At 41.2% G+C, this 27,822-nt stretch overlaps 1 protein-coding gene across 1 annotated transcript in view; it reads left to right on the forward strand.

The window, feature by feature from the left end:
• Positions 1–27,822, forward strand: part of ATP8A2 (ATPase phospholipid transporting 8A2) — a 302,400-nt gene that overhangs the window by 89,131 nt on the left and 185,447 nt on the right. Inside the window, exon 25 of the mRNA XM_086739502.1 lies at positions 7,521–7,693. Coding sequence (XP_086595628.1) covers positions 7,521–7,693 — 173 coding nt within the window. The remainder of the gene's footprint in view (positions 1–7,520; positions 7,694–27,822) is intronic.

Raw genomic sequence — 27,822 nt, forward strand, 5'->3', positions numbered from 1 at the left:
GTTGTTCCTGTTAGCGGAATCTGGGATTAAATGTCTTACAAAGAGTTCAGGCTGAAGTTTTATATTAGAGAGGGAATATGGGACACTTTGTTATACCTTTCAATCTTTCTTTGGAGAATTGCTTCAAAGCAAGCAGTGAGGTAAAGAAGCTGATGGGGACATGTAAGATCAAGTGAGAGTTTATCAGTGTGAAGTGTCATTGGACTGCTCACATAGCGTCTGCTCTTACCTATCTCTTCAAATCAGCATGTGACACAGGCTGAGTGCTGCAGTAGTACTGAGCAACGGCTATTGATGAGCCTGATTTTTTTGTTGTTGTTGTTACACTTTGATCTTAGTGACCGTAGTCAGCTGGGATCCAATCTTCTCCCATGATCCATTTGCTGAGTGGTTTTGTGTGTACAGGTTGAATTTCAAGTGAATCGTGTATTTTAAAGTACTCAAGGCATTGTGACCCAGCTTTGAGTTAAAAGACAGACAGTAGTTTTGTGGATGCTCTTAAGAACATCCTCATCATTGGGAAAGTATTCAAATGCTTGTCTGAAAATTCTTGAGTTGAATATGGAGGTCTCTATTGCAGAGTTGACTGTATTAGGCCATATGTATCCTCATATTAATAATGAAATATTTTCAATTCTACTAATATTTTTGAGTTTCCATTTAATTGGTTGTAAACCATGTTTTTTTGCATCAGTTTTATGTACGCAGGTGACACAGTGCACCTAGCAAACACTATGTTTGCACTTGTATCTACAGTCTAATAATACTCAGAAGCAGTTACAGAATCACCTGTTAGAAGACTGATCAGTTGTAGGAAATCACAAAAGAGGGGGAGCAGAGGAACTTGACCAACAAATCCTGCAGATTGCATCTTTCTGTGCACAAGAAATCATCTTGGCTAGGCTTTGTGGCAATATACATTGCACCCTTGCTTATAAATAACTAGGTCTTTGGAAATTGCCTGTCTGCTTTCAGAAACTATAGTTATTTGCTGTCCTAGTCAAGTTTGCAATACTTGGAAGATTGGCAAAAGTGAATATCTGTTCTGGAAATAGTGATATTACTTGATATTTCTTCCTTGGTTTCAAGAGAAGGTTCAGAGTTAGTGCTTGCACATGTGCAATTTGTTGTAGAAAGCATTTCGAGTGATTCTTCTGCCCTGTTCAGGTGTTGCTCTGAATACCTGCATCATGTTTCACCAGCTTTGGTTTAAACGTTAGTTTGTCTTGCCTTTATGTTCATTATCTCTGTTTTCCTGTGAATTTGCTTCGGCCAGATGTCCTTAGATTCCTCAGCTACAGCAGCTAGACAGTTTGAAATTAAAGACTAGACCAAATATGTGGTGAAGCTTCTAAGTTGTCATTAAGGTGAAGTGGAAAATGTTCCATGCAGTGAGGCTGGCAAGTGTTACCTTGAATGGGGTTATGCAGTGAAATCCTTGCTTTTCTGAAGTCCTTCTTGGAAGACTTTTCATTTAACATTGGGGGAGCAGGGCAGGGAGTATGGCTGGTATTTTGACTTGAAACCACTTATTTCAGCACAGTAAAAGAATTGTTACATGTGATTATTCGCACTATTCATGGTCAGGAAGGAAACAGCAAAAGTCATAAAAAGTAAATTCTGAGATTGGTAAAATAGGTTGAGCTGGCACTTCAGTGTACTGTAGAACAATGACATAACAGATTGTGTAATTCATATCATCTCGCAGACTTTGTGCTTTGGAAATGAATTACAGATGATAGAAGTTAACTTGGAAAAATCTTTACACTGCTGTAGCTGGCAATGCCTTCTAGGTTTATGATAGATATAACAAGTAGTATATTGAGCTTGCAGTTAAACTGATTGTTAGTTTAACATCTCTTACTGCAGGAGCTTGTTCTGTGAGAATCACTTTAGCTCTTTTGAGATGGAGGAAAGGCCATGCCAGAAGGGTGCATGAAATGCATGTATCTGAGAATGCCAGAGTATAAGCCTGATTTAGGCTTAGTGAGTGTGTGTGTCTCAGAGGTCACGTATCCAGGGGTGAGTAGCTCTCATCAGCCAAGGAGGCTGCCTTGTCTATGTGATGCTATTTAGTTTTCTTCCCAAGACCTTTTGCCTTCTGGGCCACGTATCACGCTGCATAGAATGAAACATGAGTGTAGTTGCTGTGCAAATGAGACTTCGTTTCTTTCTCCTGCTGTCATCTTTAGTGACTTTCTGAGCCTTTCCAGGGAAAAGCAGGGGACTAAGGTGAATAGGAGATCTGAAGCTGAGCATCTCAATTTTCCAGTTATTTTCTGGGTATCAGCTTGTTTGTAAGATAAATTTAGGGCATGGCTGTTATCCCACTGAAGTCTCTTTCATCTGAAGTTGTTGCAAGTCTCACTGGGGTTTTTTTGCTGGTTTGTTTTTTTTCTTTCTTGACAGGTATCTGATTTTGTTATTCTATGTTGGATACCAGATTGCCTCACTCTAACATTACTTGCTAGAGCATGCAAGCTTGCCAAGCTGTCATGGGAGGGAATGAGCTGTATACTGTGCTGCTGTTAAATAACAAACAAAAATACCCCACTAAAAAAACCCAACAAAAATCAAACCAGCTAAACCCACCCAAAGGCACACATAAAAAGCCTCAAACCTTAAGTGCTTGTTATATAGCTGATGTACTAATGTTCCTAATATTTTTATTACAGTATGAGGAGTCAACTCTTGTTTTCAGTGAAGTCAGCAGAGCTCTGATTAACTTAACTCTAATTGCATTGACTTCCAAATTCACTTCAAGTGGCATGTGGAAATTATTACTGTTTGCTCTCTTAAACTACAAAATAATAGCCTGGGAAATCTCAGAATTTGTTTATGTTGGTTTTGTTATTTAAATACAAAGCTGGACATAGCAGGGTGTTTTTTTCAGAGGCTTTAGAGAGTGAGAGTATACAAACATTCTATTAAAAGGCTTGTTGAAGATCCTGAGAGTGCAGTCCAGAGGAAAAGACCACACAAACTCTGCCTCAGGATGTTTTCATTTTCTGCCTGTCAACAAATTATGCTCTGCTATGGAGATTTATAATAGTGTACTAAAAATGTTGCTCTGTGTTCCAGATGGAAACTATGTGCACACACATCAATAAAATCTGAAAGTTTAAGACAGTAATGCAAGTAAATGCCCTGCTGAAGGTTAGTATTTGGCACTGTGACTTGTTAAAATGGAAATGGGAAAACAAACAGGAAAAGCAGATGGGCTAAGTTTGTTATGGAGTGTACTGCCATGTCTTGACTTTAACTCAAGCATAGAGACCATAAAAACATGAACCCTTAAATACATTTGTATGAGTCAGAATCAACTTTAGAATTACTTTTAGAATCAACTCCTCCAACTATGTCAAAAGTGCAGAAGTAGAATAAAAAAAATAAATGAAAACCTAATTTCCCTGGCTTCTTCAGTTTGAGCTCTGCAGTTGCAGTCTAATCAAGCCTTTTTAAATGTTTGTGCTTTGATTTTCTTGGTGGTCTTGTATGAATGGATTCTTAAGCCCTTCTGAAGCTTTAATTATACTGATAAATGTTGCTTTCATTCAACAGACAAGTTAAGCATGTGCACATGTCCTCTACTGGGCAAGAAAGTGTCCGTGTTTATTTGAATAGCCTGCTGAATGAGGGCTACTAAACTGACAGACTCTTCAGTTGATGCACCTTTTGACCTTTAAGTAAAACTATATCCGTATGTTTAATATTTGGTGGAAATTTATCTGATATGCCAGTCCAGTAAGGCCTGATTGGCAGGCACCTCACCAGGTTTCCCCAGAGCAGCTGGATGCTCTGTCTGTCTAAAGAAAATCTTGAGGGAGGAAAAACCAACTTGATTATGTATAAGTCTAGTGCTTGTAATATTCTTCTCTATAGTAGTCTGTTTTTGTCAGAATTCTTCACAAACTTACCGTTTACTATTGATGGCTACTCAGTAGAAATGACAGGGATATCCCACAGGTCTGAGTTTATCTAGATACTTTCTTAGGACTGCTATCGATTTTTTGCTCAGTCATGCTTGTTCTAGTAAAAGATTGATTTATTCTTACTTGATGTGACTCAAAGAAGAAACTTACTCTGTGTTTAATATCAAAGGATAACAGCTAGGTATCAAAGTAGAGATTTCTACTCTAGTTATCAGCAATGAATTGCCCACGGAAGGATATAGTTCCCTATGGCTTCCAAATGTTTGTTCATCTGCTTACTTAGGAAGTCTTTATTATATATGCAGTGAGGTTTGAAGCTAGTTTCTTTTGCTTAATTGTACTGGCCAACAGGAGTGGTAGTTTTTCTTTTTTTCAAGTTAGCAATGCATATGGAAGGGTCTGTTGAGAGCTTTACAAAATGCTGTTTAAATGGTGTACCTGCTTTGCTGTCCTTTATTTATAACTTTTTGGAGTATTAACCCTGTTGCTAGTTCTGTGACATCTTGTAAGATGAGTAAGTTCAGTGATCAGGGCATGAATTGGATGAGGCTTATGCATAGCCGTGATGATAAGTTATGGAGAGCCTGGTAATCTGATCTGATGAAGACCACCTTTTGTAAGTCTTCCTGTTGCCATGTGACTTTCTCCTTTGGGCAACACATGATGGATATCGAATAACTTACCATCAGGTTTTCTTCTGCTTCTGCAGGAGGGAGTGGTTGGGCCCTGGCCCTGGCCCTTCACCTTTGGGTCCGGTGAAGAAGCAATGGGAAAATGAGTGTGTTTTCTCTGAGGTTTCAGAAGAGCTAGAGAGGCAATAAATGCAGAGACTGTCTCCCTTGGCTTCAAGTGGAGAAGGTTTTAGGCAGTAGTACGAGTAAATGCCATGTGCATGGATTTGCAAGAAAGATGAAGAGAGTAATTCTGCATTTGAGAGAAAAAAAAAAAACTGAGCAAGTTTGAAAGGAAGCAGTAAAGAAACAATGACACTTAATTCATGATCCCAAGGGCAAGAGTTCTTGGGTTAAAATTGTTACTGGTGACATTAACCAAACTGTATCCTGTATTCCATCCTTGGGATTTCTGTGAATGTTGTCACTGTGTAGTAGTGTTGAAGTAGATAAAACAGCTTTTTCCCCTCAAGACATACCTTTGTTTTCCCTGCAGCAGTCTGTAATGGTTTAAGCACAGTCATCTACTTTGTGTTAAATTTTCAGGTACAGTGTAAATAAAGCATACTGTAAAGTCATAAATCTAATCCCTCACAGTTTAATGGGGAGGCAGGGAGTGATGCAGTCATTCTGTAATGAAGAAGGTGTAAAATGTAATCTGTGTCTGGATTGGCTGAGTTGTGCACTTTGTACTCATTAACTTAATCTGTAAATTTGCCTCCAGTTTGGGGCTAGTTTTGATGTAAGTCAGTGAGTTTGTTTTGACAGCCATACTAGTGAGCGGGTGTTGTCATCCCTCCCCCGTCCCCCCCGTCTTTCTTTTCCCCCTTCCTCTTTGTGTGAAAGTGGACAGATTCTCCTCACACCTGTTTGGCCCAGGAAAGCTCAGTTGTTTTGCCTACCTGATCCTCCTTCTCTGCTCAGTAATGCTGTCTTGATTGCTGCCAGGTCAAGTTCTTGACCATCCTTAATTCACTTCATCTCTGCTGTTTCTTGGGGTTTCTTCCTTGCCTACATGCTGTTCTGCATCCTTCTTTGCTCTAGAGGAGGGATGACCTTTCTCCCCTTGGTAACTTTTTGATCTGCTTCCCACTCTTCTTGATGGTAATTGGGGTTCTAAGGCTCTCCCTTAACAATTCCTGCACCTGGCTCAGGAGGTCCCTGGGCTGCCAGCTGCGGGCACCCAGAGGCTCTTCTGGGAGAGCTGGTGTGTGCTTGCTGTGTTCTTGCACTCATGCCTGGCTGATTGCTTTTGGCCACAGTCATGGTCTGGTTTGAGTGTGGCTATTTTTGTCTTTTATTTTACTGGATTCATTTGTGTAAAACTGATCTAGTCAAACTTCAGAACTTTATGCAGCATATAGCTAGAAGTGCTGCCATGTTTAGCAGTTTCACAAAACGTTTCAGACTTTAACATATTTATTGAGGGTTTTTTTTTTGTGAGAAAGATAATTCAAGGCAAGGAAAAATATGTAGCCTCAAACCATCACAGTACACTCAGTCTTGCTGCTCGGTGTACTGTGGTGGCTCTCTGTCTTGACAGAAGTCAGATCAATTTCTCTTTTACTCAGTATTACACATGGAAAACATTTTTTAAGTTAAATAATTACTTAATTTGGGAAGCTAGTGTATCTTTCTGAGAACAAGAGATTTATTTGAGCTGGAAGTAAAAAAATAAAGGACAAAATCCTTTGCCTTGACTTTATGAACATGGATATTTTAAAAAATCATTATGTAATCCCGTAGTAGAAATTTTTTTTTTAAAAAAAAACCCTTGAATCACAGAAAGGGAATACCTTTGTTGCTAGTTGTTTCAGTAAAACATTGGAGTGGTCAAAATCTGAAGTACTTGGGATGATCCTGCAGTTACTGTGATGAAAGTGAAGTCTGGACTGGTGGCGGTTGCTGATGAGGATACTTCTAGCCAGGGTGAATATTACTGTTACAGCCTCGTTAAAACTTTACCGCCGAAATGGGAGTGGGAGGGAAGTGAGAGGAAGGGAGGACAGTGTGTGGTGCACAGAACCCAGCCCTCCTGAGAGCTGCAGCATGAGACACCTGAGCTGCGGTTGTGGCTTGCAGGATGATGGCTGTTGGGAGGCTGGGAGGCACCGACAGACTCTGACATAATTTTTGTCTATGCCATTGCTATGTTTTTTTGAACAAAGGGCAAAAGCTGAAAAAAAAATAATATAATCCAGCAGTTAGTGATCATTTGTTATCTAAAAGCAGTGTTTGACTGGTAATGAAGTCTTTGCTTTTCATGTTTTGCCGTCTTATGCCCTGCGCGTTAAGACTTCCTCTATCCAAAAAGTGCGTGTACACTTCAGATCACGAGGAACTTCTTGAATGATTTAGCAGTAGTTAACTCAGCTGGAACTGATGGTTAAACTAACCTCCATGGGAATGGAGCAGAGCGGTTTAAGCATGAATTTCACTGCAGCAGGATGGTTGAAATATTTGGGGTGACAGTGAAACATGAACACTTTTTTTTTCTTCCCCAGCAGCAGCTCTCAATTACAATGTAGAGAATGTGGGGTAGGGAATACTGTTTGAGTAAATAGTAATACTTTGGATGGTGTCAAAAGCTGTGAAACGCCTTAAGTAATACTTGCCCTGCAGTTGAAGAGGATGTATGCCAACTAGCGTGGGCACATGCATCATGCAGGGATGTGGCTACAGTCTGTACTGAAACAAGGCAGACTTGTTTCAGGCAAGTGGATGCAGCTTTTGTTGATTTATGATGCAAATTAGTATGTCTGCACAAGGTCTTGTTAAAACACTAACTCCATGTCAGTGCTGTCTCAGGTGCACGTGTACTGTGCTCCACTGCATAGTCCAGAGATGCCTTGCTGTGGCTTGGATGCACTTTCCTTATTACAAGAAGAAAAATGATTTCTTTTTGTTTATTCTTCAGGCAACAAGAGCCTCTCTGACTCAACATTGTACCAGTTTGGGGGAGTCACTGGGCAAGGAAAATGATATTGCTCTGATTATTGATGGCCACACGCTGAAGTATGCCCTTTCATTTGAAGCCAGGCAGAGCTTTCTGGACTTGGCACTCTCCTGTAAAGCCGTCATTTGTTGCAGGTAAGAAATGCTGGGATTTCTGGTAACAAAATGGGCACAAAGCCTGTGAAACTTTACCTAGTATGTTAACTCTCCTTTCATGCTTATAGTGCTTAGAGGAAATAACAGAAGTAGAGAAATAGTGTGATAGTCAAGAGGAAGCCAAATGCAGTGGTGAGCCACTTGATAATATAATTTATTTCTCTGCTGTGGAATGGAGGCCCCATCTCTGGAAGCATTCAAGGCCAGGCTGGATGAGGCTCTGAGCAACCTGACCTAGTCAGGGATGTCCCTGCTCCTTGCAGGGGGGTTGGACTAGATGGCCTTTGAAGGTCCCTTCCAACCCTAACCATTCTGTGATTCTATGATTCTATTTCAAAGCAAGGCTATGTTGGGAGGAGTGAAGGAGGACTGTAGAGAGGTATTTCTCTTATACCACAGACATGTCTGTGAAAGTGTTTGCAAGGCTGATAAGCCAACAGAGATTCAGATTTCAGTTCTTCCTGTCTGACGGGATGCTTGACAGCGCAGCAGTAGAGCTTGTACCCCTTCAAGGTAAGCACTCAGTTCCCCTGTGTGTTCCCTCCTGGTGGCAGAACCTCTGCTACCTCTTGGAAGCAGTCTCGTAAGTATGCTGGAAAGCAACTCGGGTAGGAGTTTTTCCTGCTCCTGTGGAGAAGGTAGCAAGTCCTTCACTAAAATTAAGTGCCACCTCATAATGCATTTCCTTCTGCCACAGTCAATACCAACGGACTCCTGTCTCTTTTAGAAAATGATGAAAGATCACAAAAAAACATTATATCTGATTGTAGTAGACACTGTGAGAAGAAGCGGTATGGATGTTGTCATTTGTAAGCAATAGGAGTTGGCTAGCAAAGAAGTTTCTGTGACTGTTGAATTTGGATCTAGAAAAGGTCTCTGGATGAGTTTAAGGTGTCTTGATTTTTCAGTTATGCTGTGCAAGGTGTGTAAAAGTGCAATTTGCCTATTTGAAAAGTTAGTCTACCACTTCCTTTACTAGGTCACAGCAGAATTTAATGCTGTTTATTTAGCCATATACAGATGTGATCCTATGTCATGACTACTTCAGAAGGAAGGAAATAAGAACCCAAAGAAAATGAAAACCAAAACTTGACCTGCCTTACTTGCTGCATAGCAGGAAGACTACATCATTTTTAACTTTGAAAGATTATGCAGCTTTGAGGACTCTGTGTGTCTGTGCTCATTTTTGGGGAGAACTGTGACCTAGAAGTGATTGTTGGTTTAGGTGGACAGGAAACTTTATCTGCATCCCAGAAGCAAGATCTGCTTTGTGTGGAATGACTAGATGAGACCTTTTGCTACTGTTTTTGTAGACTTACTTATCTTTATATATGTGCGCACTAGCATGCAAATACTACATGGCAAGAGCAATTGCAGTGCATGCACCTGGAGTGGATGAACCCATTGGCCTTTTCCATCTCTAATTTCTTTCCAAGTGCTGGGACTTTTGGACTGGTGTACTACAGGGTGCTATACTGGGGCTAGCACTGTGCAATGTGTTCATTAGTGACCTGATGATAAGATGGAGTATGCCTTCAGCAAGTTTACAGACAGTACAAAACTGGGAGGAGTGGTTGATACACCAGATGGTTGTGCTGCCACTCTGAGGGACCTTGACAAGCTGGAGAATTGAGCAGAGAGAAATCTCTTGAAGTTCAAGAAGGGGAAATGTGAAGCCCTAATTTTGGGGGCTTATAGCCTCGTGCACAAAAATGCTGGGAGTTGCCAGGCTACAAAGTAGCTTTATCCAGAAGGATCTTGGGGTCCTGGTGGACAAGCTGACCATGAGCCAGCAATGTACTTGAGCAGCAAGGAAAGGCCAACAGTGTCCTAGGCTGCAATATGAAGAGCAATGCACTGAGGGAGGTGATCCTTCTTCTCTAATCAGCACTGGTGAGGTTGCATCTGGAGTACTGTGTACAGTTCTGGAATCCTCAATACAAGATACAAATAGGCTTAATGGAGAGAGTCCAGTGCAAGGCCATGAAGATGACTAAGGAACTGGAGCATCTTACATACGATGAGAGGCTGAGAGAGCTGAGACTGTTCAGCCCAGAGAAGAGAAGGCTCAGAGGATTTCTTAATTTGTGTTAAGGTATGTACAAGGGTGAATGAAGATGAGGGAGCCAGGCTCTTCTCTGTAGTGTTCAGTGACAGGACAAGATGCAGCAGACAAATTGAAACATGAATGTCTGTCTGAACACACATACAAAAAAACCCTCACTGTTTTACTGTGAGGGTGATCCAGCGCTAGAATGGGTTTACTGGAGAGGTTGAGGAGTCTCTATTTCTAGAGACATAGAAAACCCAACTGGGCGACATGGTGCTGCACAACCTGCTCTAACTGACCTTGTTTTAGCCAGGGGTGTTGGATTAGCTGATTTCCATCAGTCTCTTCCAACCTTGGTGATTTTAAATTCTGTGACTGGGGGTCAAATCTCTTGGTTTTTCCAGCCAGTGCTCTTTGTTCTCAAATCTTGTTCTGAAAGGTTGTCAACTGCAACAGCTTAGCTAAATCAGTTCTTAAATAGCTTTTTTTTTTTGGTACTACTGATTGTTGATAGAGGGTTTTTTTTGGAGGGGGTAGAGGGAGAGGGCATGAGGTATTAGAGGAGAGGTCTCACTCTTTGCAGCTGTTTCATGGCAGTGAAGAACAGTGTTTCACATGAGGCAGCTCACACAATTGTGGCAATCTTCTCTTGAATGCAACAGGCCCAGATGTAGGGCCAGTATGAAGGTCAGTGTTCTGTTTTTTTGAGCAAAGTTACCTTGGGCTTAGAGAGCACCGAGTACCCAGGAAGGGAATTGACCCTGTGTTGTAAACTTCATTGTTGTATTTGTGGGGAAGTTAACAATCATTGAGCAAACAGAAAGCTCTTAATTTTCATACTCTATCACAATGCTTTGGTAGACATCCTTTCAAGGCAGTTTGTTAGTTTATTTCTCTAAGTTGTGACAAGCTAGATCAAAGTAATGTAGCTGAAATAAATTTCAAATTACTGAAATTATACTGCATTCATATATGTAATTAACTGAAGATAATGAATGATCCTGTATTGCAAAAAGATGTGTAATACTGGACACTTCCTCTCTTGTTATTTCATGGTTGAACCAACAGCAGTTTTAATTATTAGTGAATTAGCCAATTGAGGAACAATGCAGGGGGAAAAAAAAAACTGTCAAGTGTAAATCAAAGGGGAAAAGATGATGTAATTTCATAGACTTAAAAAGAGGAATAAAAATAACTGAGTTTTAAATCCCCAGGGAAAAAGAGGAATGTCTTTAATAGCTTTTAAGGTTTTGCAGGAACCTTCTGTTTACTTGCCAGGTGCTTGATACTGAAGAAGGAAAAACATTTTTTTTTTCCTACTCTGGACTGTTTTTAATAGTACTTTGTGTGTCAGATAAGACTGTACTTAAACTTCACAGGAGAAAGTTTTAAAATGTAATTGGTATAGGAAGAGGAAATTTCAAATTAAATAGTCTTCAAACAAAAATGTTAATTGGGAGGGGGATCTGAGTCTTTAAACTTAGTGGTATGATGTTTAACCACTCTAGGAGGAGTTGTGTTGCTATTCTCAACATAGCATGAATTTGTAGAAATTAATATTTCATGAATTTCCTACAATGTTTTTGTCTCTTCTGGGGAGTTTCAGCTGCATTTGCCATTCAAACATTTTTTCATATTCTTAAGATATACTATATATTCATTTGTTGGGCTTTAGACATAAACTGTAGTTGAACTTTATTCTCAGGGGTAGTCTCTTAAAATGAAACTGTAGTTAACCTGGCCTCATTTTGCATTAAGAGGGAGAGATGGTGTCTTCTGAGGGGGTTAAGTCTTCCACTGTTACAGTGTCTCTAACAGGCCACTGGCACAGTGGAGGAAAATGCATCCCTCGAGACTTGGTGAAGCTTGCAAAATCAAACCAAACCATTCTTTAAGAAAAAAGCTTTGTTTGTTAAAAGTTTTTCCAGAGACTGACAGATCTTATCTTCCCTCACACTGACTGGGATGTCAGTATGTCAAGAGCAAACAAAACTTACTTTTCAGTGGAAGTAAATGTTGTTTGGAAGGCAGTTGGACTCATGACTGCATTTATGAGGTCTGAGCTGTTGATTGCCGGTCTCTGGTTTTCAAATGTTCCTTTAAAGGACCAATTTTTATGGATGTTTTGTGAGAGCAGTAATATGTTAAGACTTAGGTAGAAGTGAGATATTTTTCTTTAATAATAATACAATGGAGTTTTAACATTCATCTAATATTTATACCTCTTAGAAAGCTAGTTTGTACAGCACATCAGTGTGTTTGGCTTTGAATATAAAAGTAGCAGAGAAGTATCTGACTTGAGTGTTTCAGCAGGATGCTTAATTCTCTACTGAAGACCCTGCCTTGAATTTAAATATTTGTAACTGAAATATGTGGTGTTTCAGAAATACTTCTTTATGACTTTGTATGCTTTGGGAATTATTTTTTGTTATTGAATAAACTTTTCTGCAGGTGACAGTGACTGCCTTTGTATGGATTTAATGCCATATTAACAAGACTTGCATGAGGAAGAAGCAGTTCATAGACAGTTTATAAATGCTTCAGTACTTAAAAATAATTGTTGGACAGCAGCAGTAGTCCTTCCTTTAATTTCTCTCACAGATGTAAGCACAATGAAGCAAGCATCTTCAGAGAGATGTGTGGCATGAGGCTGGGACCTCATCCCTCCTTGGGCTGCCGCTGGGTGGTTTTTTTGCTCTTTTGCTTATATTATTGGCCATTTCTGCAATACTGCTTGAGGTGGTGGTGCTAGGATTTTTGCTTTGAGTGTTACTCTTCCACAAGTGTGTTTGCAGAGCATGAATATTAAACAGAGCTTTTGTACTTGGATTCTGCAGCCCCTTTCAACTGAGTGAACAGTCAGTTGCTGTCCTTACAGGAGAGAGTTTGGGACATTGTAGCAAAAGAAACAGCCCACCTCCATGTCTGAGCCCTTAGAGCTACTGTTCAGAGCTTCTGTATTCCTAAATGGAGAAGATCAGCTAGCATACAGTGTTTGGATGGTAATCACTTATCTCAAACATCCACTCTATATAATTTGGAGCAGAGTCCAAAGTTTTATTTAGCTATTTCTTAGTAAGTCATGAAAAGTTGCTTGTAGAGGGAAATTCTCTTGCTCTATCCTGTCCCTCTAAAAAGACACTGATGCTTCACTGGATCTGGTGACATATGTTCTGCTTAAGGGTAGTGAGGTTGCTTTGACCAGCCTCTTCTTTTCCTAGACTTCGTGCGTAAGACCATCTCTGTTAGAACACCACCTCCCCTTCATCGTGTGTTTTTTTCAGTGCAATATTGATCTGTTTCTGCTGTTCACATTGTGCTGGTGGAAACCAGTATAGCCACGAGGAATTCAATGAAGCTATGATGACTTCATCAGCCTGCAGTCTGCTTTGTTAGTAAAATTTCTGGTTTGAGTAATTTATTTTTCCTGAAGTTTTATCTTGTTGTTGGATTTTGGCTTGTGACAAAGTTCAGGCAGTAGGAACACCAAGAATGTCTCAATTGCTGTACATTCTGTCCACTTTACTGCCCTGCTTTTGTCAGATGTCCTGTTCCACAGGGATCTATCTATAAAGTGGTGCAGCATGAACAGAAATTGAGGAAATGCAGCAACAGTGATGTCTATGGGCTATCTGCTGTTTCCACAGGGGCACTTGCCTTTTCATGGCTACTACATCAGCATGATTTTGCTAGCTTTTAGGTCTGAAAGGGGTGTGTGTGTGTGCAGTTGTTATTCAGTATCCAAGCACTGACTGCAGGACTCCTGCTCAGCCTTGCCAACTATCTTTGTTAGGTGATAGTGGCGTGAACTGAGCTGTTGCTTTCAGTACCTTGAGCAGAAGTGGAGCTGTAATGGTAACGGTTAGAAACTGAGGAAAGTAGTAAACAGAGTCAGAAAATGCATGTTCTTTAAACAATCTGCCAACAACAAAAAAAACCCTGCATGTTTTCTGACTTGTATTGCTATTTCCAAGAGTATGCAGAGTGTGTAGGATGAGGATATGAGTCCCCAAACATCACTCTGAGAACGGACACTAAGTGTTCTGAAAAGAATATACTTTTTGACTAGAGTGTGTCTGCTTGAGTGTTGAAAGGGAAGCAGAAATGGGAGAAAGGAAGGAAAAAAGCAGACTGTGAAGAATACCTGTTGCTAATTGCCAGTGTCACTTTGTCAGCTAGGTAATGAGAAGAGGGATGAGGAGACGAGAGAAGTTGTCTCGACATTGAGTTGTAAGGTTGAAGCTTGGATGCTTCTGGTTTTCTGTCTTCATTTGGAAGAGACAATAATATAGCTCACAAAATGAACATCTGGAATACCTGTTAAGTACTTATGCCTCTAAGTATCATATTGTTGCTAGTGTTAGTATTTGACAAAGTGATTATTGTGTGCTGTAGTTCAGAATGTATTTATTTATTAAATCAAAAGAAGTGTCTGTTGGTTTTCGTTAGAAAAGATGCCATTTCTTGTGGTAAAAAGAGTATGTAAACCAATTCCAATGTTAATTGGTCCCAAAGAAAATTATCTGTTACATCCTTCTGTATGTACATCTTGTGTTTTCCCTCATCTGTCGCCTACTAAAATTGTCAAAGCTCATTCTCTTGTTCTATTTTTGACAGCTCATGGCAGCAGTATTCATCTCATGACTTTGAAAACTGTGAGGGAAGAACCATTCTGGCAGCTTTAATGTCTGTAGATAATTGAAGTGGGAGGAAGGTTTGGGGTTGCAGCATGACATGGTGCGCTCTGCACTCCTGAATAAAGAATACTCACAGATGGTTAGAAACAATTGCCTAAACTGTCCAGTGTGTATGTAGGTCTGTGTCAAGCAATCTGGGGACTTTGTCTTATGATTACCTTTCCTGAAAGCTTACTGACTGCTTTGCCAGAGCTAATAAACTTGCAAGATGCCACCAGTTCTGTGTTGGAAAGCCAATATGAGCAAACTTTAGGAGAAGGCTGATCTTAGAAATTTTTGTAATTATCTTGTCCTTTGAGTCATAAGGTGAGTTTCTACTGAATGTTCTGGCTTCTGTTTGTTCTTGTTAATCAGTGTCCTGAGCTGTGACAGTTCAAGCTTCAGTTTCATAGTTTAAATCATTCAAACACATAGCTAGTGTTTAAAGGGAGAGTGAAAAATTAATGTAAGTTAGTCACTTGTCTGGTCAACTGAGAACCCAAAAAGCAAAGACTTGACTCTAATCCTAAGTGCAGTAGTGTTTCTCAAATGTTACTGTGTCAGTTAGATGTGTAAACAGAAGTGAACATCCTAGGCTCAAAGGAGTTGTCTTAAAAGAAAACACATGCTTATCAAGTCAGAAACATCTATGAATTGCTTATTTGCTTTCCTAGGATTGTTTTTGTTTACACTAAAAAAAAAAAACCAAAATACTTAAAGATACTATTTTGACTGGTTCTGTTGGGATTTTAAATGACACAGGTAGAGTGCATTTCCCTTTTTCCCTTGGGTAATTATTCAAGTGCCTGACAGCCCGAACTTAAGTGATTCCTGCTATATGGCCAAACATTTATTTTGTGTAACATCTTCCCATTATTGTGACTATGACTATACACAGAATTGTTTTCTTTTTCTTGTTATGTATTTGAGATGAAGAAATAATTTGGACGAAGTAATATTCTAAGTTGAACCACGACTGCTGTTTCCATTGTTATTCACAATTTGGCAAAATGTTTCCTTTTTTGAAGTTATTAATGAAAAATACTTAGTTGAGTAAATTTGTATTGTGTTTTTGGAATTTGTATACTTCAGTTCTTGGTGTTGGGTTTGTTAAGTGACTTCATACTAGATGACCAATATGAGTGACTTCTCATGCCCACAACTGTGATTATGAATTAAAAATTTGTTCCTGAAATATTCCACTACAGTCATCTGAATTTACTGTTTCTATATCAATCTTACTAGCAAATTCACTTACCAGTGTGTATTTGGAAAAAGTTGGAGGAAAGGCATGAGTACAGCTAAAAGCCACTGAGTCTGTTCTTTGAAGACAATTTCGTAGGAAAAATACTGCATGTCCTAATAAAAACTAACCAGTTTCTCCTCCAAGTACTGTTTACCTAGCAGTTATTTTTAAAGTTCATTTGTCTCTTTGCATTGTGAGCCTAGTATTTTGGTGACCAAAATCTTAGTATTTCACTTGATGTATTTCATAAAATGGAAGTGAAATTTCTATCTTGAGCAATGGTGTGATAACTCTTGCAAATAGTTCCAAATAGTATTGGTATCAGTTTCTTCACCATGCTGCAGTACCTTGTCCAAATTGCTACTAGTCTTTTCAGTTTTGAGCAGGAGCAGCCAGCAATGCTATGTTTAGTGATACACTTCTCAAGTTGGAAAATAAACATTGCATAGATACTGCACATGAGAAAACACTATGTTACTGGAACGTATGCTATTTCGGAAGAAAGATAAAACTGTGGTTTGGAATACCTTCTGTTCTGTGAGAAATGCATAGTCATGGTATATTTTTCCTTCCACAAGTGTTAGTGTGTTAACCCCTATATTCTGGCAGAGTTCCAACTTGAACAATTACTTTCTTCTTGTTGAAATTCCCCTTGCCTTCTCTATTGACTATGATATTCTTATAGAATCATAGAATGGTTAGGGTTGGAAGGGACCTTCAAAGGTCATCTAGTCCAACCCCCCTGCAAGGAGCAGGGACATCCCTGACTAGGTCAGGTTGCTCAGAGCCTCATCCAGCCTGGCCTTGAACGCTTTCAGAGATGGGGCCTCCACCACCTCTCTGAGCAACCTGTTCCAGTGTTCTATAACCCGCATCGTAAAAAATTTTTTCCTAATTTCTAATCTAAATCTACCCCCCTCTATTTTAAAACCATTACCTCTCGTCCTATCGCAACAGGCCCTACTAAACAGCCTATCCCCATCTTTCTTGTAGGCCCCCTTGAGGTACTGGAAGATTGCTATAAGGTCTCCCCGGAGCCTCCTCTTCTCCAGGCTGAACAGCCCCAACTCTCTCAGCTTGTCCTCATAAGAGAGGTGCTCCAGCCCTTTTATCATCTTCGTGGCCCTCCTCTGGACCTTCTCCAACTGGTCCATGTCCTTCTTGTGCTGGGGGCTCCAGAACTGGACACAATACTCCAGGTGGGGTCTCACCAGGGCAGAGTAGAGGGGGAGAATCACCTCCCTCGACCTGCTGGCCGCGCTTCTCTTGATGCAGCCCAGGATGCGGTTGGCCTTCTGGACTGCAAGAGCACATTGCCCGCTCATGTTGAGCTTCTCATCCACCAGCACTCCCAAGTCCTTCTCCTCAGGGCTGCTCTCAAGCCATTCCCCGCCCAGCCTGTATTTGTGCCTGGGATTGCCATGACCCAGGTGCAGGACCTTGCACTTGGCCTGCTTGAACTTCATGAGGTTGGCACGGGCCCACCTCTCCAGCCTGTCAAGGTCCCTCTGGATGGCATCCCTCCCTTCCAGCGAGTCGACGGCACCACACAACTTGGTGTCGTCGGCGAACTTGCTGAGGGTGCACTCTATCCCACTGTCCATGTCGCCGACAAAGATGTTGAACAGGGCCGGGCCCAGCACGGACCCCTGAGGGACGCCACTCGTGACCAGTTTCCACCTGGACATTGAGCCGTTGACCACCACTCTCTGAGTGCGGCCATCCAGCCAACTCCTTATCCACCGAGTGGTCTGTCCATCAAACCCATGTCTCTCTAGTTTAGAGAGAAGGATGTCGTGCGGGACAGTGTCAAAAGCTTTGCACAAGTCCAGGTAGGTGATGTCAGTTGCTCGTCCCTTGTCCACCGATGCCGTCACCCCGTCATAGAAGGCCACCAAATTGGTCAGGCATGATCTGCCCTTGGTGAAGCCATGTTGGCTGTCACCAACCACCTCCTTGCTCTCCATGTGCCTTAGCATGGTTTCCAGGAGAATCTGCTCCATGACCTTGCCAGGCACAGAGGTGAGGCTGACAGGCCTGTAGTTACCTGGGTCTTCCTTATTCTCCTTTTTAAAAATTGGGGTTATGTTCCCCCTCTTCCACTCATCGGGGACCTCACCAGACCGCCACAATTTCTCAAATACGATGGCCAGTGGCTTGGCAACTTCATCCGCCAGTTCCCTCAGGACCCACGGATGGATCTCATCAGGACCCATGGACTTGTGCACCTTCAGGTTCCTCAGATGATCCCGAACCTGCTCTTCGAGTACAATGGGCAGTTCTTCATTCTCGCAGTCCCTGCTTGCACCTTCTACAGCTTGGGCGGTGGGACAGGAACTCTTGTCGGTGAAGACTGAGGCAAAAAAGTCATTGAGAACCTCAGCCTTCTCCATGTCCTGGGTAACCAGGACGCCAGTTCCCTTCTGGAGGGGGCCTACATTTACCCTGGACTTTCTTTTGTCCCCTATGTACCTATAAAAGCTCTTCCTGTTACATTTTATATCCCTGGCCAGATTCAGTTCTGCCAGGGCTTTGGCCTTCCTTACCTTATCCCTTGGCACTCACGCAGCCTCTTTGTAGTCCTCCCAGGCTACCTGTCCCCACTTCCACCCTCTATAGGCTTCCTTTTTCACTTTCAGTTGGTCCAGGAGCTCCTTGCTCATCCACGCCGGCCTCCTGGCCTTTTTGCCCGACTTGTTCTTCATCGGGTTGCACTTCTGCTGAGCTTGGAGGAGGTGGTCCTTGAATATGGACCAACTTTCCGGGGCCCCTCTTCCCTCCAGGGCCGCCTCCCATGGCACTTGGCCCATCAGGTCCCTGAAGAGGCCGAAGTCTGCCTTCCTGAAGTCTAGGGCAGAGAGCTTGCCATGTATTTTCCTTGCTGCCCCGTGGATCTTGAACTCACTTCCTGTTCAAAACTGTGCATGCTCAAGGTTACCAGGTTTTAACCCAGAGGTACTACAGCAAGGTCCTGCTTGTGAAACTCATCTCTACCTACTGGTGAGCCTTGGTTTTAGCCTTCTGGCTTCTAAAAATAATTATGGAAGCATAAATATTTATCACCACTGTCTTTAAACAAGATGGGTAGATTTTGGTGGGAATTCTGTTTAGTGATTGTGTTTTTTGTGTGGTGGGGTTTTGGGGTTGTAGGGGTTTTTTTGTGTGCGTGGTGGTTTTGTTTTTGTTTGTTTGTTTTACATTTGGGAGATCACGCATACGGACCCTGGGCCTACCCAAGTTTCTCCAGTTTGCCAGTGCAGTTGTAAATTAACTTTGTAACTTAGCAGTCAGCAAAATGTTTGAGCTCTTTCAAGATGGGTTGTGTCGCATATGTAGTCTCTGACAGGGTGTATGAAAGCATTCGTTGGTGTATATACTTCTGCATCTGGTAAGAATGGTTTCTTAATTGGATGGAGTGTGTAGGCTAATTGCAGCTAACTGTCCTGTCTCAACTGAAGCTTCCCTGTCCCAAACTCAAGTTTGTGTGAGACACTCTGATTCTCCATTTGGCCTCAGTAATGCAGAGTCTTTCCTCTTCAGGCATTTTGGTGTGATTAGACACTTGACATGGTCCTCTTATTTCTTACTGCTTCTTGCTTGTTGCACCAAATACCTCTTTACTGATTTCCTGGAATAGTACATTGCCTGCCAGGGAGTGACTGAATGTTTCCTCTTCAGGAATTCCCTGCTGGTCCATCAGGCTGGATGGAGGCCAAGGGTTTGGTGCCTTTCTGCAGCCTTGCAACTGCTTTGTAAATGCTTGTGACTCTATAGAAAACATCATTAAATCCTTGTTCACCAAGTTGCAACTACAGGGAAACATTTTTCTCCTGTGTTCTTCTAGTGGTTTGGAGAATGTTACGAGGGAATATGTAACTCTGCGCATCTTGATCATTGCTTATTATTCTGAATTTCCTTCTCTGAATATTGAGTAGTTATAAAAGATCTCAAAACTTTTCCTAGGAGGAGAGGATTTGAGGATACTCATTGCTCGGATTGACATACTTATTTTTGTCTTCCAACTTTAATATTTCAGTTTCACTAATACCCTGATGCATGAACATGCAGAAGATGAGGGCCTCTAAAGAATACACCATGCTGCACTGCACTCAAACAAGACTTTCAGAACAAATGTGATACTGATCTTTTCATAGGATCCAGCAAGTCTTGTACTCTGTCCCACAGGCCAGTTTAAATATTGTATTTTCCATTGTTAAAAGTACCAGATACAAAATTACAGTGGCAGGAACAGTCTATTCTGCAAGCTGCTGAGTACTGCAGGGAATTAACTTGTGATCAGAACTCTGGGCTTTAGTGCGCTGTAATAATATTTGGGACCCTGAACTAGTAAAATGGCTCTGGTTTCCAGAAGTGCTTAGTGTTGCAGGAAGCTGACCAGAGTATGACTTCTAAGTTCAGTAGGAGCATAGCTGAATTCATACTGGATACTTGGAAAAATCTGACCTTGCACTGAGTAGAATGGCAAGGCTTTAACTTATTTCCTTGCTGTTCATGTCTCTGAAATCATGGTAATTAAAACCAAAATTGTTCTTGAGGGAAACGTGGTCAATCTGATTTGATTCAATGGGCTAGAATAGGAAGTAAACTGTTTGGGTTTGTTCATGTGAGTAGAAAGGTGGAGAAGCACTGGCTCCAGTGGGTTATGCAGTTTTTGGCACATCTGAAGTGCCTGAAATGTGGCAAGAACCATGGATGTGCCTTTTCTTTAGCTGTGTGAATAAATCCTACCGTATTCTGCAGGGCAGTCAAGGCTACCCAATTAGAAATGATTTAGCAAAATAGCCATCCTTAGTTGATGGTGTGACAGCTTTTGGGGGTTTTAGACTTTCTTTTTTGCACAGTTGCCCACAGCAGAATGAATTCTTTGTGGGCTCTCCTATGTTTTGTAGTCTGCTATTTGCTAACAGTTCTCTGTAAGTGATGCTCACTTGCTTATGCAAAGCAATACTCAACTCGTTCTCCAAAAAAGAAAAATCTTTTTCTCCATGCCAGTGGTTTTCCTTTGTACTTCCAAGAAAAGGCAAGCTAACAAATACATGAAGAATATCTGGACTTGCAAGCATATAATCCAGAACTTGAGGAAAAACTAATTTTCTGCTGTACTTGAACTACCATTTCTGTTAGTGCTTTGGGAAACACCAGCAGGGTTAAAATGGTGAGAACTTGGTGGTGGTCTGTGGGATTCTGTTTGCCTTCAGGCTTTTCTTGTGTTTCCCTAAAAAATTAGGTTTACATATCTCTACCTTATTCTGGGAAGGCTGCTTTTGTGTCTTTTGGTGTCTGTGTTGCCTTAGGTTTTCCTCCACTCTTAAACTTGCTTCTTCATAATGTCTGGAGTAGATGATAACAATGGTAGGCATTGAAAATTATGTGGAACAGGTTGCCCAGAGAGGTGGTAGATGCCCCATCCCTGGAAGCATTCAAGGCCAGGTTGGACAGGGCTCTGATAAACCTGATCTAGTCAGGGATGTCCGTGGTCCTTGCAGGGGGCTTGAGCTGGATGACCTTTAAAGGTCCCTTCCGACCTTAACGATTCTGTAATTCTGTGATAAGCTTTTTTTAGTGTTGCTCCTTCATATCTCCTTCTTGCTGTTTTCCATGTGATGGCACACATTTAGACCTTAAATTGCTTCATTTCATGTGTCTTCTGTGAAGTATCTCACTTTATAAAATATGGTATCTTTGTGCATTTCTATCTAGTATTGTTTTATATGTTTTATATGTTTTGTATACAGTACACAGAATCTCAAGTTCCTACAGGGAGCTCTTGTAGGATGTTACCTGTGGTTATTTGCCTATGTGTGATCTTTAAAGACCTATTACTTGTGGGTCCTAGTAAGGAAGAACTAAGAAGTCTTCAAAACTAACAAGAAAAAAAACCCTGTGTGACATAAATGTGTTAAGATCTCAAACTGAAGACTAGCTACTGACTGCATGGGGATGGGGTGAAGACACCAGTTTGAGAACTCAAATGCCTGTCATCTTACTGCAAAACAGCATCTTGTTCTTCAGAAGCATGTGCTGAGCATTTTGGAGGTTGCTGGCTGAAGAACTGATCATCCTGAGCAGAGAGGCAGGAAGGTCAAAAGACCTTTCTTGCAGTTCAAGAGTGGTTGCTCTGGTATGCATGTAGAACTGCTTGCTGTAGTTCACTTCTCCGTGGCTCTCACTTAGCTTTAGCCTTACGTCTGGTTATGTGTTTAAGCTCATAACCCTCCATCTCCTGAGTACAGACAGTTAGTTTTACATACTTTATATTCAGTGTTAAAGTCCGTGCTGAGTGAGATTCTCCAAAAATTTATACCTCTACGCTCATCATCCTGCAAGTGATGTGCTTCGATGTGCCTTGGTACCTGATTTTATGAACAGGTCATCCACATCCAGTTGGAGTTGTGTAATGAGTCTCTCAGAACTGTGGGTCAGTGGTCAGCCATTTTTTATTTATTTATTTTTGTCCAGGAAATGGAATAACTCTGAACACTTGCTAGCGATATGAATGTGTCCAAGGTTGAAGTGTTATGCCACTATGCCACTGAGATCACTACCTGAGGATCAGATGAGTGCATGTTTTAGCTCTGTTGAGGGATATTTCTGAGACTTGTGTGGTGGTCTCCCTCCCATCAAGTGTGTTAAAACTGACAGAAGTAGCATCCAGTTCATAAAATCATCAGAGTTGGTGTGGACATGTTTTGCGACAAGATTTGGCTCTAACTTTTATAACAGAAAGCAGCTGTACTGTGGGATTTTTTTGGTATTCTGATCAGGTCTCTGCTGAGGTCTCTGGTTGGTATAGCGGGAGCCAGAGTGTGGCTAAGTTAAAGTTGGGGACAACCTCCAGAGCAACAACTGCTTGATTATTTTGATATTCTGCAAGATGTAGTTTGCAGCTACATTACTGTTGGTTAAGAAGTTCCAATTGCATCCCAGAAGGAAAAAAATTGGGCAATGCTTGTAAGCAGTTCCCTTCAAGATATCTGACCCCATTGTTGCTAACCTCTGGTGCTTGTGACTGTCCCTGCACAGGTGCTGGGTGGCTAACTTGGCTGTGTTTTTTCGATACAACTGGTTTCAGGAGTCTAAGGAGGAAATGTGTGCAAGCTTTCTCCCTCATTGTTTCTCATGTCTATTTCTTTTAATAACCAACTTGTGTGGGCTGGAAATCTAAGCTGTTCAGGGATATTTTGTTAGGGTAAGCTTTTAAAGGCAACATAGAACTGAGTTTTTTATCCTACCAGAGTGTAAGAATCTAATGAATGTTTTTAATTTAATTGCTGAGCTTAGGAGTTCTTAACACAGTCATGGGATTTGTTGGTTTTGTCTGGCTAGTTGAATGGATGAAGTAAATAGTGATGATTTAAGAAAAAGTGGCTGTGTAGCCCACTTCATGCTCGTTTACAACAGAGCTGTTCTGGGAGGCTGCCCTGCTGTACCCAGTCAGCTAGAACACTGTTCAACTGCTTTGGGCGTGTCCACTTCTAATGGCCTTGGGGATGTACCTGGTGACTTGCTGTCCTTTAGTTGACTGCTACTTCCACTAACTCTCTTGCGTTTTGGTAAGTCAAAGATACAGTGAAGTAATTTTGAACTAATGAATAGCTATTCTGAAAACTGCACACTGCTTTTGTGGAAGTTTCAGTACCTCATTGTATGCAACACTTAAAACTTGGGTAGTTTTCCTTCTCTCCATAACAAGGTGACTATTATTCACATTGTGAACTTTGGTTTAAAAATCTTAAGTACCTTCACATTTAGAGAGTAAATATTGCATAGCTATTTTTAAAACAGCTGACTAAACATTCTCTAGTTTATAAGAACCTGGCATGTATGTGCAAGGTTCATGCAGGTCATGTGGAGAAGAAGCTGCATATCTTTTTCCTTTTTTTTTTTTATTTCCTGTGACCACTTAATGTTTTTTGAAATGGTGTGGCTAACCTGGAGATAAATATAGACAGGACATAGGCATCCCATTTTGGCTGGCATGGCTCAGAAAAGCAGGGCATGTCCCAGTGGAGGCTGGTGGACCCAGCAGCTGCTCTCCCGTGCATTGCTGTGGCAGTGAGCATGCTGGGCTTGTGGAGGTCCTGGCCTGAGAGAAACTGTTTGTATTAAAATGTTGAATCCTATCTCTGCCTTTCTCTGGAAAGTTTCTAATGTTTAACCAGTTGTTTTGAGGAAGCATATCAATCTTCAGTGTTAAGGATCCTGGTCAGCCCTCAGGATATCGCCTGCAGAGAAGAAACTGCTTAATTCCTGTTCTTGGCTGGGGCAAGACCTAGCCTTCAAGTGCTGTGTGCACTCCCCGGGCCTCAGTGCCTACTGTCACTGACTGGGTCTTTACCTGGATTTTGAAGCGGTTACCATGATGGGACTAGAGAGCGTAAACTCCCTCTGTCCGAGCTGATAATCTAAATTAAAGTGTGGGTGGAGTAGGTGGAGAATATTTATGTAAATAATCGTCAGTGGTTGGGGGCCCCTTAAGCACAACACAGTAGTTGTAGCCCTCCCCAAAGCAAGCACTGCACCTGATTTAAATTTGAAATAGAAAAGCTGAAAGCTGCCTAAACAATTATTCAGTTGTAAACTTATTCTGTATAACTATTGCTGGTATCTTTGAATTATTTGTTTTGCTTGTCCAAAAGACTGATGTTTTATAGGATGTGGACAAAATGTGTTTAGTCCCTAGTCTATGGGGTGGTTAGTGAGGTCCCTGCCCATCTCAGCTGTCCTAAGTGAAGACCTGAGGCTCAAAGGAAACCTAGCACTTGACCATTTTCTCTTCCTCAACTACCAACTCCAAGTCTACTCAAATTGCTGCATATCTACCTGAAATTGCAAGAAATAAATGAATTCACATTAAACTGGAAAGAAATTCAGTCTAATTTACATGACAAAAGTAAGGAAATGCAGCATTAAAGCTTAAACTCTGCTCACAGCACAAGTTTTTACTGTACCACATGTAGCAAAGTTTTGTAGATCCTTACAATACTCAGGAAAAGAGTTGTGACTAAAGGATGCAGTCCTACTTTTAATTTTTTTGTTTTAGTTTTTTCTTTTGTCTCCCTTTTATGGTATTCTAGAAAATAGCAGTTGATATGGGGGTAGAGAGAGGATCATATAGAAAAGTCAAAGTCCAGAAAACAGATGGCAGCAGCTTCTTTAGAGCTTTTGTGGTTTGTTACGTTAATAAGCATTTAGGGACCTTTTAAAAGCATGTATCCTGGACCCAAAGCCATATCCTTAGTCCTGAGAGCTCAATATTAATGTTTTGGTACAGTTGGGATCTATTACAGTGTATAAAAAGCTCCACTGATTTGCTGCTCTGTTTCAATGTGTATTTGTGTTTAATTATCAAAGGTTGGCTCCTGATGTGGGGCTCATGGCTGTGCTGAAAGGGGAAGAAGCATTTCAGGAGCTCTGGCTTTTTCACAGGCATCTCTTAAAGTCGAGCCAGTGCTTGGTCTTTGCAGTCCCTTGCTTAAAGGAGAGGCATGTGTGGAGTACCCCAAGTCGTACTAAGGGGTCAGACCTGTTGTTTTTTCAAGGGTTGGCAGCTTGCGAGAGGCCTATCTTAAGTAAGCAAAGCACAGCAATATTTTCTGTACCTTGATATGGAAAGGTCAGATGAAGTTGATGTGTGAAGACAGGGAAGAGGGTGAGTGTTTCCTCTTGGTCTTTGGTGTCCTGTGGTGTGACGGAGGCAGGTCTGTCATATCAGCATGTGCTCTACAGCAGTGTGGGTTTTCTTGGGCAGTCTTCATGTAGAGGGAGTTGCAGTAAGCCTGGAGGGATTTGCCGAAAAACGTAAGTTGATGGGGTCACAGCGGGGAGCTTTGAGAGTAGAGAATGCAAGGGGCAAAGAGATTACTTCAGTCTGCTTGGGAGATTGGTGTTTTGCTCAGGTTTTATACTGTTTTTGAAAATGATTCGATTAACATACAACACCTGATTCCTCTCTGTCCTTCATTGAACTTGGCATGTGGCTTTGTGTTTAAGAAACAAAAGCATTTCTATTGTGAGCTTCTGTCATGGGTTCTCCAGTTTTACACTAATGCTTTAAGGTGTGCAGCCATTTTATACGAACACTTGACTATTTTTCTCATCCCATTTTTTGTTGATTGCTAATTACTTTGCTTGTATTTGTAATTACTGAACTGTTTCAGTGTATATGCCCAAACTTGTCAGGGTAGATGAGTATGATTGAATCATATAGACAATCACTGGCTGTCCTGTAGAAAAGCTGATACAGGGTACTACTTTCTTATAACACTGTTCTAATAAGAATTTTAAACATGTAACAAGCTGCATCTTTCACAGTCGTAGTCTCCTTTTGTTGTCTGACTCTCCTGTGGTACCACCACTGTTAGCATTCCCCTTCTCTCCATACACCCTCCCACCTTCTTCACATTGTCTCTTCAGTTCATTTTTGGATGCTAGTCTTGCATACCAACCTGACAGGCTGATCTGTTAGGTTCTTGCCAATTTACTGTGTCTAGGGGAAAATTGATTTATTTTTTTTTTTCCTCCACTGAATAAGTACTGCAGAAATCAGTATTTTACAAGATGATAGAGAGCAGGAACAGTGGCAGCAGCAGCAATTTAGCTGAAGTTGCAGCCTACAAGCCCAGTGTGCATACTCAGTATTCGCAGTCCAAGTCCAGAATGGGAGAACTGGAAAGAATTTTGGTTTTGGCCTGAGAACAAAAAAAAGAATTAAAACACCAGTAAACTTATTTTAAGTTTTCCTTTTGAGAAAAAGAAGAAACTGAATGCAGAATAGAGTACAGTCTAGTGTTATGTAGTGATGACTGAAGATCATAAAAATATTTTCTTCTATTGTCTGTCCTAATTGGTGGCTGGCACTGATTAGCAAGAGGAAAGAAGTCTACAAAAGGAAAGACAAATGGGGAATTTTATTGAATGGAAAGCTGGTGAACAAAAGATGACTTCTGTTTATGTACATTCCAGTGGTTTTAAAGAAATGAGCTTTCTGACCTTCAGTCTTTTAGAATTATAGCTTGGGTAGTGTTGTACACAGATCAGAGGGGTTTTTTTTCTTGTTTAGTGAAGCTCTTACATGCCTTGATCCATTTTGATGTCCAAGTGTGAACCAAAGGTTTGCCTACAAACAATTTTCTCTCACCTGCTTGAAAAATAGAAGGAGGGAGGTAGGAAGAAATATGAGGGCTGTCTTTCAAAGATGGTCCCTAGTATGGTTTGTTAAGAATTCTTATATTGTGAGCTTCTGTCTTACCATTCATGCAGCAGTGCCAGTGACGTGAATATTCTGCCTTGGACTCTTCAGCAACGAAGTCAGAGATCTGAGACTGTATCGTCTGACATTATGAGAAGATCGTGTTGGAGTGTGGAACATAAGGTGCTAGCAGCGTGAAGGCTGTGTTTGAGTGTTATGTGTTATATAGACCTGTGAATCGTATGTGTTTGACTTCTAATGCAAGTTGTCATGTCTCTTCCAATTTAACGCAGACTTGCAGAGGTGGAGTTTGCACGTGGCTTAGTCACATCTCAATTGAAAAGAATGAATCTTAACAATGCGCTGTGAAAGTCAAATTGTAATGCTGAAGTTGTCAGGCTGCAGGAGCACAGATACTGAAGCAGAAATGCCTTCTCTGGCAGGAGACAGCCTGTGAATCTATTTCAAGTTATTGCCTTTCACATTCTGAAGACTTTTCAAGGAGCAGTAGAAGTAATGGATAGCTTTGTGGTGCTTGTTTTGGAAGTCTGAATACCTGATTTCTGTTCCCGGTTTGCTATGGAGACTTGAGATACCTGACCTTCTTGTAGTTTAGCTGTCTGTAAAATCAGGGTTACGTATGTGATGATGCCTTTTCCTGCCAGCTTTACACCCTGAGAGGTTGCGTTAACATCTTGTTCCAGGATGGCTTCAGACAGTGGCATAGTTCAGTGGATAAGTGAGTGGGAATCTATTTTTAACAATAATAGTGAAAGGACATCTGTAAATGAAGAGTAGCCTTATTTTTAAACATAAAGAGATTAGGGATTAGCTACTGAATTAAAAAAAAATATTAACAAGTGGGTTTTGAAAAGCTGGTGACAGTAACAGACAAGAAAAAGAAATGTGGCATCAATATGTTTA

This window comes from Chlamydotis macqueenii, chromosome 1, assembly GCF_036417535.1.
Source record: "Chlamydotis macqueenii isolate bChlMac1 chromosome 1, bChlMac1.mat, whole genome shotgun sequence".
NCBI lineage: Eukaryota > Metazoa > Chordata > Aves > Otidiformes > Otididae > Chlamydotis > Chlamydotis macqueenii.